We start from the raw sequence: 12,483 nt of genomic DNA, 5'->3' as shown, positions 1-12,483 counted from the left end.
TGGGCGAGTCCCCGTGTCTGGAGCCAGAACCTGCCCCCAGCCCTTCACAGAGCCACGTCTCAGGGGACCATTCCAGGAGGGGTGTCAGTTTCCAGCTGCAGAGCCTTGAAGCCCAGGCTGTGGGCAGACGGTCCTTACTTCTGGGGTGGGCATGTATTGAGAGGCAGGACCTTGTGGGGTGACAGCTCTGGACCCTGCATTGAAGTGTGCACCGCTCCCAGCTGAGTACCCACTGGTCACATGTTGGCCCCCACAGCCTCCCTTCAGCCTCCTCACAGGAAACACGAAGGTGGCGTGGGCTGGGGAGGGGAGTTGACTTGAACAGGGCATTTCAAACTGCCAGTCACAAGCAGGGGCCGAGGTTAACAAATGACTCAGGAAAAAACGGGGTTGGGGGAGGGCATGAGACACTCCCAGGTGGGAGGAGGTGCAGGCAGCACTCCCTGCGTTCACACTCACCGTGGCTTCGTGGCAGGGATGCACTCTGAGAAATGCATGGCTGGGCGATTTCGCTGTGTGGGCCTCACAGTAACTTACACACGCCTGGATGGCCGGGCCTCCTGTAGGCCTAGGCTGCATGGTGCGGCCGGCAGACCTGTGTGCAGGCTTCTGTACCGAATACCATAGGTGCCTGCAACACAGTGGTGTATGTGTATCCAAACACATCTAACCCGCGAGGGGACAGTAAGAACATGACGCTGCCGTCCGATGGGACCACCTGCTTGACCAAAACATTGTCATGTGGTGCGCGGCTGTATCTCCACCACACCACAGATGTCAGGGACCCCAGAGCATGGGTTTCTGTAATTTTATAAACTCTATAAGCCCGTCCAGTTGAATTTTTAGTAATGGCTCTGTTTAACAACCAGCTTGCAAAATTGTTGAACACGTAATATGTGGTCGTCATGAGCTGCCACCTTCAGCACATGCACAGATGCTCACACACGTCCTCACGCGCACACACTCCCTCATTCACACGCGCACACATACTCACACGCGCACACATACACACGCACACACTCCCTCATTCACACGCACACACATACTCACACGTGCACACATACACGCGCACACACTCCCTCATTCACACGTGCACACATACTCACACATGCACTTCCTCACACACGCGCACACCCTCACGTGCTCACACACTCCCTCATTCACACGCGCACACATACACGCGCACACATACTCACGCGCACACACTCCCTCATTCACATGCGCACACATACTCACACGTGCACACATACGCGCACACACTCCCTCATTCACACGCACACACATACTCACACGCGCACACACTCCCTCACACACGCACACACCCTCACGTGCTCACACACTCCCTCACTCACACAAGCACACACTCCCTCAACTCACATGTGCACACACTCCCTGACACACACACACACTCCCTCACTCACACAAGCACACGGCAGCTGCTCACGGCATCTAGTTGAGGGGCCTGACACTCGTGTAGAAGCTGAGTACACAAGTTAGTCTAAGAAGTTAGAACAGAATGTGAAACATCAGGATGCAGCCTGTCTAGTCAGGATAAACATCGTGCGTTGGGACACATTTGACCCCCTTCACGCCTGGTGCTGGTCGGCTCGGAGAGCAGTGGGGTGCCAGCCGGCTGCCCTGACAGCCACGCCTCCCGGAGGGTGGAGAGAGCCTGCTCTGCAGAAAGCCTGCTTGCTTTCTGAGGGGCACAGACACAGGTGGCCTGAAAGGGAGAAGGTCCTGGGACAGGGGGCCCAGAGGAAAGCCTGCAGTAGGAGCCAGGGTCCCGGCGCCCAGCAGCTGCCCTCGCCCTGGCTCCTCCGGCTGCAGAGGAGTCACCCATCTCGGGGCCGCCGTAAGGCTCCTGCAATCAAACCACGAGGCAGCACCGCGCCCACAAGACTTGAGGTTTCTCCTGGCCTCAACCTTCCTCTCATGACAACAAGGCACCAATTTCCACGAAGGGCTCTGCGCTCAGGGCAGGGCTGGTAAACACGAGGTCACGCCCTTCCTGTGAGGGAGGTTCCAGTTCCCACAGCAGAGGCCTTGGGCAGGTGGGGGCTGCCGCAAGAGCAGGACCGGGCCAGGGAGCTGGTGTCCACTCCCACACAGTCCTCTTGCTTTAAACAGTTCTTTTTTGAGAGAATGGCAGATTCACACACAGTCGTAAGGAATCACACAGAGAGAGCCTGTTCCCTTTGCCCGGTTCCCCTGGGCAACAGCAGCATCTTGCAAAGCAGGGAGTGGTCACCGATGGGATCCAGTGCCCTGGGGATATGACACCAGCTGCACATACACTAGTGTGGGTGTGAGCATGTGTGCCAGTGTGTGTATGTATATGGGTGTGCGTGTGAGTCTGTCAGTGTGTCTGTGTGCATGTGGGTGTGCGTGTGTGTGCATGTGGGTGTGCGTGTGTCTTATGTATGTGTGCATGTGTGAGTGTGTGTGTGTGTGAATGGGGGTGTGCATGTGTGTGAGAGTATCAGTGAGTTTGTGTGTGAGTGAGGGAGTGTGTGAGTGAGGGAGTGTGCACGTGTGTGAGCGAGGGAGTGTGCACATGTGAGTGTGTCTAGACTGGGCAGTTGTGTGAGGCAGTGTGTGTGCATGTGAGTGTGAGAGTGTGTCTAGAGCTGGGCAGTTGTGTCCTGTGTGCAGATCCCTGTGCAGATGCTGGACATTTCCATCCCACGAGCATCTCTCGCTCCTTTTCCAGCCACAGCCACCCCTCGCCCCTCCCTGACCCCGACCACTGACACCCACGGATCTGCTTTCCGTTTCTGTGACTTTGCCAGCTTGAGATTGTCTCCCTTCACTCAGCCCAGTTCCCCGGAGGCTCACCTGCAACATGGCACCCGCTCGCTCGCTGCTTTTCATGCAGTTCACCCTTTACCTGCTGGACAGCCTGAAGGTTGCCTCCAGGTTTTTGCCATCACAAATACATCTGCAGTGAACGTTTGTGTTTTTTATGCATCACGTATTTTGAAGAGCATTTTCCTCACTCTCCTAATCCACAGCCTTCCTTGTGGGTGGGAGGAGGCTGAGTCTGGGCGACTGCGGGGCCTCCCTGGGGACGGCACCCACCCTTCAGCTTCTCTTCTGTGGCCCTGGTGTGGTTTATGTCCACACAAGGGTTAGATCTGCAAATCCACCAGGGGCCCGACACACCGTGCAGTGCCAGGAGGATGGCAGAGAGGGAAAATGCCTGCCAGTGCCCTCAGGAAAAATAACCACGAGGAAAGCTACCTCTAGCCAACTGTTTCTTATCTGTTGGACACAGGACACACAGCACTTGCAGCTCGGTCCCGGCACAGCCCTGTGGGCAGGTACTGCTGCAGTCCCATTTTACAGACGAAGAATTTGGGAGACAGTCTGGGGAAGTGAGTTAGCTTCACAGGAAACTATTTGAAGAAATAAAATTAATTGACACGGTGGCTCACAACTCCTAAGTGTAATGAAAGCAGCCGTGGTCATCACAGTCAAGGTGCCGGGGATTTGTGGGCTGAGCCGCCTTCAGCAGCACCCACGGCTTCCGCAGGGGGCCGTGAGCATCTCCCTCTGCTCTCCCGCCCTGCCCTGCACAACCTGGAGGTGAATTTCCTGTCCCACCCGCTGCCCCACCCCTCCCTGAAGCCGGGAGGTTGGCAACTGAGCTTGTGAGGCTCAAGGGTACCTAAGACAGACCACTTGGAGGGGAGGGCAGCTCTCCTCGGCCATCACAGCCAGAAAGTGGGCTTTGGGTCCTCCGTGCAGTGCTGCCACCGTGTCTACACCCACCGCCACCATCTACAGCCACTGCCACCGTGTCTACACTCACCACCACCATCTACACCCACTGCCACCGTGTCTACACCCACTGCCACCGTGTCTACACCCACCACCACCATCTACAGCCACCACCACCATCTACAGCCACTGCCACCGTGTCTACACCCACTGCCACCATGTCTACACTCACCACCACCATCTACACCCACTGCCACCGTGTCTACACCCACTGCCACCGTGTCTACACCCACCACCACCATCTACAGCCACTGCCACCATGTCTACACCCACTGCCACCGTGTCTACACCCACCGCCACCGTGTCTACACCCACCACCACCATCTACAGCCACTGCCACCATGTCTACACCCACTGCCACCGTGTCTACACCCACCGCCACCGTGTCTACACCCACCACCACCATCTACAGCCACTGCCACCATGTCTACACCCACTGCCACCGTGTCTACACCCACTGCCACCGTGTCTACACCCACTGCCACCATCTACAGCCACTGCCACCGTGTCTACACCCACCACCACCATCTACACCCACTGCCACCGTGTCTACACCCACCGCCACCATCTACAGCCACTGCCACCGTGTCTACACCCACTGCCACCGTGTCTACACCCACCACCACCATCTACACCCACTGCCACCGTGTCTACACCCACTGCCACCGTGTCTACACTCACCACCACCATCTACACCCACTGCCACCGTGTCTACACCCACCACCACCATCTACAGCCACCGCCACCGTGTCTACACCCACTGCCACCATCTACACCCACTGCCACCGAGTCTATACCCACCGCCACCGTCTACACCCACTGCCACCGTGTCTACACCCACCGACACCATCTACAGCCACTGCCACCATGTCTTCACACACCACCGTCTACAGCCACTGCCACCGTGTCTACACCCACCGCCACCAAGTCTATACCCACCGCCACCGTCTACAGCCACTGCCACCGTGTCTACACCCACCGCCACCATCTACACCCACCGCCACCATGTCTACACCCACTGCCACTGTCTACACCCACTGCCACAGTGTCTACACCATTGCCACCATGTCTACACCCACCGCCACCATGTCTACACCCACTGCCACTGTCTACACCCACTGCCACAGTGTCTACACCATTGCCACCATGTCTACACCCACCGCCACCATGTCTACACCCACTGCCACAGTGTCTACACCATTGCCACCGTGTCTACACCCACTGCCGCCATGCGGTGCCGCCACCGTGTCTACACCTACTGCTACCCGCATCGAGGGCTCCCTTCGGTGCCTCTTTCTTGCCTCACCTTTCCACACTGAAGGAGCCCCGGCCAGGGAGAGCGGCAGAAAGACAAGCTGTCCAGCGGGCGAAGGGTGTGTGTGCCGGAGCTCAGCGGCCGTGTTGTCTGTCTCTGTCATCCCAGAGGGGCTGACAGGTGGACACGGCCTGGGTCCTCAGTCACCTTTGTTAAATAATGGCTGCTAAACAGAGCAAATACTCATTCACACAAATGCGTAACCACTGCATAAAACCGTGTGTAAATATCAATAAAACCTTGAAGGAGAAATAATCTTGGGGTTATAGTGGGAGACACAAGGGCTCAGGTTTGAGGGTTTATTACGATGTTGGATCCCTCAAGCGAACAGTTCACAGAAGGAGCAGCTCTCGGTGGCTATCGATGGAATCTATTCAAGGGCAGTGTGGGGCTTTTGCCGCATTCACCGCTAGGTCTCCAGACGGTCCCCTGGTTCGGATCCAGGATTCCACAGCTCCAGGGCTGTCTGTGCTCACTTGGAGGTTGTGGCAGGCTCTGCTGTGGGAGCTGCAATGTCAGAACAGAATAGGGCCTTGACCATAAATTCCCATCCCAAACCATGTCGACCAGGCAGCCCTCTCCTTTTAAAAGACTTGAAGTCTGGTTAATTGCTCACTTCAGGGGTGTCTTCTAAAAGCAACGGAATGTTTGGCAAATGAGGGTCGAAAATAAGTTAACTTTATTATGACAAAAAAAGGTCCTTTGATAGAATGGACTTTATAATTAGCAATCAAGGCATCACACAAACCCACTCAACAGGTGACTCTATTTAAATACATGGGGTTCTATTTCACTATTAGCTCACATTGACATAGTCATTGGAATTAATCAAATAATGGCCCATATAAACTCAATTAAGGTTTGGTATTAGTGAGGCTAGGCTAGGCTTAGGTTATGCCAATGATTCCTAAATTTTATTGACTTTACACAGCGGAAGTTTATATCTCACATACACAAAGACACCTGCAGACCTAGCTGTCCTCCAGGACGGCTGCCGTCCATGACACTTGCAGACCCAGCTGCCCTCCAGGATGGCTCTCATCCAAGACACCTGCAGACCCAGCCACCCTCCAGGACGGCCCTCATCCAAGACACCTGCAGACCCAGCCGCCCTCCAGGACGGCCGCCACCCACGACACCTGCAGACCCAGCCGCCCTCCAGGATGGCTGCCGTCCACAACACCTGCAGACCCAGCCGCCCTCCAGGATCGCCCTCATCCACGACACCTGCAGACCCAGCCGCCCTCCAGGACAGCCGCCGTCCATGACACCTGCAGACCCAGCCACCCTCCAGGATGGCCACTGTCCGCTTGGTAACTCGGGGGTCTAGGCTGCTTCTTTCCTCTCTCTTTGTGTTTCAAGAAGATGAGAGAGAGACCGTGATGCTCCGTGGTAAGGCCCAGCTGGGCCTCCGACTGTAGTTGATAAACCCAGCAGAGCATTGGGTCTCCTGTCCAACAACACAGACCAGCAAGCCTCGGCATCCACAGGAACCTTGGTGTGGACCTGTCTGCTTCTCTCAACTCTGTGGCTCAACTAATATTTGAGAAAGACTGTTCAGTGGCTATTTATTCATCTCTCTAGATTCTCCAAATGTGTCCTCTTGCAGCTCATCAGGTCACTAGAAAGCTACTTTCTTTGACTTCTAAGTGCCTACATAAGTTTTATGCAAGAATTATGATTTAATGTTATATTTTTACTACATTCATTCAACAAATATCCATTGAGCATTAACCATGTTCTAGGGTCATTTGAGATTAAAAACATCCTCCCCTAACTTGTCCAATATTCCTTTGGAAAAGAATTCCCTAAAAAAATTCTTGTATTGCCTTGTGGGCTAAAGTACTGTCTTTCCTGAAAGTCTGACACACTTCCTTTTATTAGATAAAGTGACTTGTGTAAGATTCATATTTCCGTATTTCCCTTTTCAACTTGGCTATCAGGAAGCTCAGTGTGGAGCTTTATGTTCAGTTGTTCTCACCTTAGATGTGTCAACAAATCCACTAAAAAAAGTTTCTTTTAAAAGGAAAGAGACATTATTCCAGCAAGCAGTTTGCAAAACTGGGAGATGCTGCCTTTGGAACAAAACAAAGGTGCGTTCCAGAGAAGAAAGATGGGACTGTCTTCTACAAGGGAAATTCCTGCCCAGGTTCTCATTCTGGTCTTTATGCAGATAAAGGAGGCAGACTTGCTTAGTTCTGTTTGGTAGAGCCTGGTAGCAGTCTGTTGGTTTGGTCCAGAGGGCAAATTGGGATTTTCTGGTCTCGGTTGATTCTGGCGGCACGAACAGGCAGCTGTGAAAGTTCCAAGGCTTCCGGGAACGCAGAGCTGGCGTGTGACCTCTAGTCAGCAGGGGGCTGCATGCCTCCATTTTGAATTCAGGCCCAGTGAACCACTTGGGATGCACCTGGCAGGATGGACTCTTTCAGGTTCAGATACCTGATACCACCATTCTTCCTTCAGTTCTTACTTTGTTCCCTCCAAAAATTATTCCGTTGTGTACTGGTCATTTATGTGGCTTCAAATCCTTTGCAAGTAGATTGTTCAGACATGATCTGATAATGCTGTTTTGGAAATGAATGAATGTCCACTTGTCGATGGATTGATACATGAACAGAAGAAGAGTATATCAAAGAGAGCAAAGTGTAACTCCAAGGTCATTAAAAGAAGAAATTATAGAGATTTCCTATTGGGTCATCACCTTTTCCTCTCATCTCTCAATATTTTATTTCCCGGTTCTTCTTATCACAGCTCTAAGGGCCAACTTTCTAATTTAGAAAACTAATGACCAATTCCTTCACGTAGAACACAAATTTGAGAAGGCTGGTGCTTGGGCAGTTCTGTGGGGCTGCGTTTTGTTGAGGGAGCTCTGGATGTGTGCTCAGTCCCGGTACTTCACAGTGGGCCGTGGGGGGGCGTGTCGCACATACAGATATTTTGCTCCGATGTGCCTGGATAAGCACTGAGAGTGGGTTTTGGGGACCGACTGGGGAGAGATGCATATGGGGTCCAAGTCGACCATCTGTGGGGCACTCTGGTCGTGCCCAGCATCCATTTGTGCAGCACAAACGTTTTCTCTGGGACTGTCCACCCCCCCCCCCCAAGTTCTTGTGGCATCATGTAGATGGCCACAATTTCGAGACGTAGGAGTGAAATGGACCGAGGCTGACCCGGTGAAGTTTGTGGCTGGGTTCAGCAGTGAGTCAGGGAGAAGCGTGCTTTCTCCGTCACGACCAGGAGAGGAGTGCTCATTTGCTGGGAGGTGAAGGTGACTGTGCACCTGTCACTGGCAGGAGCACCAGAGAAGCCCTGCTCCATCCCTGCTGACGTCCAGGCCTGGGCCTCCAGCAGGTGCAGTGAGCCCGGACCCCAGGAGTGCCGTTTCCAATCCTGACAGACAGCTGCTTAATATGGGACATTGCTTTATTTTACAAGTTCAAAAGGTCATCCTAGCAGCACGGAGCACCTCCCAGGTGCTAAACCCTGTATCATGGTTGAATGTGCCCATGTCAATGAATTCTAACATCTGCCTCCCCTGAATCCAGCGTTCTTTGAATCTAGTTCTGCATTTACCCCCAGCTCATGCTGGTGCATGCATTTTGGTCCTGAAGCTCCTTGGCTGACTGTCTCTTCCTCCGTTTTTAGCCTCAGCACTTCTCCAGCTTGATGATGCTGACCTGCAGGAGCTGAGCTGGAGGTGGGTGGCAGGTATGTCTGGGTCGCCTTGCAGAGGTCTCTGCAGCATCTTCAAGCACAGACACAGCGTTTGCCCTTAACAGAGAGAAATGTGACACCTCTTCCGGCCCAGCAGATTTAGAGGAATCTGGGATTCAAGATTTTTGAGTGCATTCATTCAGATGGCCCCATTCCAAGCCTCAGGGCCTCTCTTCTTCCCAGTCAGAGTCCAGAGCTTGGAACAGCACCTTCCGAGGCCGGGCACCCGGACCTGGAACAGCACCTTCTGAAGCTGAGCACCTGGGCTAAGCACCCAGCCCTGCAACAGCACCTTCCAAGGTTGAGTACCCAGCCCCAGAACAGCACCTTCTGAAGCTGAGCCACCCAGCCCTGGAACAGCACCTTCCATGGCCAAGCACCCAGCCTCCTCTGGAGCTCTGCCTTCTATGCAGTTAAGTCCTGCCCTGACCTGGTTTTTCGGTTCTCCTCTGGTCACAGGAGATGAGTGTCTTATGTGGCACCTAGGAGGCCCGTTAATGTACCACCCTTTTGTTTCAGGTGGTGATCTTTCCGTTCTCTTGCCCTCAACACGAGCGACCTGATTCCATAGTCCATGTATCTGCAACTTTCCCAAACTCTCCAGCACCCGAGATCCTGCCGCTGCCAGTGCATTTCCTTCCAAGGGGCTCCCGTCCCGGCTGCCATTGCTGCAGCCTGGAGATTCGTTCCTGACCCCAGCTGTCCCCTGGAAACAGACACCAAAGCAGAGATCTGCGCTGAGTTTATCAGCAGGCCTGTGAGGGTGGAGGGATGGCAGAGAAGCAGCTTTGTGGCTGGGCTACCACAGAGGACTCCGCTGGTCCTCAGAGAAACACAGGAGCCGGTTTGCTTCCAGTGGCCCCGGATGGAAGCATAGTCTCCATTGTAAAGCAGGGGTGTGGATGGCGCCCACAGCACCCACTGCAGACGCCACCCAGAGCCAGTGCTAGATGCAGAGGCTCTGGGTTGGAACCAGGGGTGCCACCTTAACCTCCTGTTCGGCCCTGGTGAGCACCAGGCATGCAGGGGCTGAGGACAAGAGAGGCCTCTGTGGCTGCAGGCTCCCAGCAATCAGGGAAGAAAGGCCATTAATTCTTCCAACAGGTGGAACTGCTTTTGAGGAAGTGAAGATAAGCAGTGGAAAAAAATAGGTTTCTTATCTTCATGAAGTTCCTGTTCATCTCTATGCAGTGTGTTTGTGTATGTATGTTCATGTAGGTGTGTGTATGTATGTTTAGTGTGTGTGTATGTATGTATATGCGTGTGTATGCGTAGTATATGTGTGTGGTGTGTATATTCGTAGTATGTGTGTGTCTGTTGTGTATATATGAATATATGTGTGCGTGTGTATATATGGTGTATGTATGTAGGATGTGTATATATGTGTGTATATGTATGTGTGTATGCACGTGTAGTATCTGTGTGGCGTGCCTGTGTGTGGTGTATATGTGTATTTATATGTATATGTAGGGTATGTGTGGTATATGTATGTGTGTATATATGTATAGGGTGTGTGTGTGGCGCTGGGTGCAATGAAGTTTTGCAACATAGAGGAAGGAGTGTAGAGTCTCAGTTCATACACACACCTACATGAACACACACACACACACACACACACTCCTCACAGAGGAGGTCAGGGAGAAGGAGACTTCAAGACAGAAGAAAGGGAGGCAAGGGTGGTACCTGCCCATGCTGGAGTCTGCAGGGGGACTGGGCGGGGGGACCTGCCCATGCTGGAGTCTGCAGGGGGACTGCGGGGCGACCTGTCAATGCCGGGGTCTGCAGAAGGACTGGTGGGGGAGACCTGCCCACGCCGGAGTCTGGGGTGGGGGGCTGTGCGTGCGTGTGTGTGTGTCCCCGCCCCCCGCCTCCCGCGTGCGTCTGCAGCAGGTGCCTTCCGACCGCATCTCAGGAGCTGGGGCTGGGCGGGGGATTCCTCCCCTCTCCCCTGCCAGATAGTTGTGCGTGAACTCCTCTTTGCAAAGTTCGTCCGCGAGTGAATCGCGCAGCCTCGCTCAGAGGGCCCGGGCCGCGCAGGCGACCTCCCTTCGTGTCTTCCGCCAGGGGGTCCCTTCCGCTCAGCGGCCAATCCGCGGGGCGGGGGCGGGGGCGGGGGCGGGGGCCGAGGCCTCGGGGGAAGCCGATCCCTGCGCCCCCCGGGTCTCCGCAGCCCGCCGGCGCCGTCCCTGCCAACCCCGCCCCTGCAGGGCCCGGGCCGGTTGGGAGCAGGGGCCGGGCCGCGGGCGGAGCCTCTCGGTCCCCGCCCTCGCCCTCGGCCAACTGGCGGTCGTGCGGGCGGACCCTCGGCCGCGCTCCGGGCTCCGGCGCCGCCGCTCCTCCTGCTCGGCCCGCGCTGCCCGGCTCTGCGCGCGCTTCGGGGCGAGGCTCGGCCGGCGCGGACGCGCAGCATGGCGGTGGAGGACGAGGGGCTCCGGGTCTTCCAGAGCGTGAAGATCAAGATCGGTGAGTGTCCGCCGGCAGCGACGCGTCCGACCCCCGCCCGACCCCGTCCTCTCCCGCGCCCGCCTCCCCTCCCAGGATCCTTGCTGGGGACCCCGGCGGAGACGCCCTCCGGGCGCGGCCCCTCCCCAGCCTCCCGCGGCCCCGGGGTTCGGGCTGGGTCGAGCTGGCTCCGGGGAAACGCGGCTCCCTGCGTCTCCTCTGCGCCCGGCGCGGCCCCGGTCCCTGGCAGCGGCGGAGGAGGTGGGGTCCCTGCGCCGAGGGACGTCTGCCCGCGTGTGAGCCCGAGCGTGTTTGCAGGAGTACGCGCGCCTGGGGCTGCCTGGGCGTCTTCACTTCAGGTGTCAAATCCACTGACGTCGGGGTCTCGGCATCTCTCTTTCCCCGCTGCGCCCAGAAACTTCCTTTCCGGGGAATGTGGAGGCTCCTTCACGCCTCTCCCCAGGGGCGTGAGGCCCGGGCGCGCTGCTGCTGCTGTGCGCGCACGTCTGTGCCTGTGCGCGCGCGTGTGTGTGTGCCTGTGTGGGTGCGTGTGTTTGTGTGTCCATGTGTGGGTGCGTGTGTATGCGCATGCGTTTGTGGGCGCATGTGTGGGTGTGTATTTGTGTGTAGATGCCTGTGTGCACGCGTGTGTATGTGTGTGTGTGCACGTGTGCGCGCGTGTGTATTTGTGTGTGTGCACGTGTGCGCACGTGTGTGCTGGGGGGCGTTCTGGCTGAGGGCTCCTGCGGGGCGGGGAGACCCCGGACCCACCGGCACCAAGTCCCCTTTCACTGAGACGTGGCGGGCGACCTGGTGGCCGCCAGGGCCTGCGAGGCTGCGGTTTTTCTCTGGGCTTCGGCAGCTTCTGAAGTGGGCTCTGGGAGGCGTTTCCGGAGAGGAGGCTGTGTCTGGACTTCTGGTTTATCTGGAGGCATCTGCTTTTCCCTGGTGGTTTTATTTTGGGAGAGTGATGTGGAAATCCTCCCCCTCCCCCAGAGCAAGAGCGTTTCCTGGAGTGACTGTTGCATATTCATGCCGTGAGTGTGCTGGACCACAGCGCGGTTCAGGCTGGAGAGGCTTCCAGGGCCTGCAGTGTCCGGGTCCCCACAGCCCTTCTCCCCCGCTGGGCCGCACTCCGCAGCCGGCCTCTTCCCGTGTGAAGAGGCCTCCGGAACGGGCTGAGTGTCAGTTGTTGATGACATTTGGTGCTGCCGGAGGCATTCCAGCTC

General features: G+C 55.9%; 1 protein-coding gene across 1 annotated transcript in view; it reads left to right on the top strand.

The window, feature by feature from the left end:
* Positions 1-11,096: 11,096 nt before the first annotated feature.
* RASA3 (RAS p21 protein activator 3) overlaps positions 11,097-12,483 on the top strand; it is a 126,024-nt gene continuing 124,637 nt past the window's right edge. The window contains exon 1 of the mRNA XM_025364565.1: positions 11,097-11,275. Within this exon, the coding sequence (XP_025220350.1) occupies positions 11,221-11,275 (55 nt within the window). The 5' untranslated portion in view covers positions 11,097-11,220. The remainder of the gene's footprint in view (positions 11,276-12,483) is intronic.

This window comes from Theropithecus gelada, chromosome 17 (assembly GCF_003255815.1).
Source record: "Theropithecus gelada isolate Dixy chromosome 17, Tgel_1.0, whole genome shotgun sequence".
NCBI classification, from domain to species: domain Eukaryota; kingdom Metazoa; phylum Chordata; class Mammalia; order Primates; family Cercopithecidae; genus Theropithecus; species Theropithecus gelada.
Note: the sequence above shows the minus strand (reverse complement) of the source record. Positions and strands in the feature narration are given on the sequence as shown.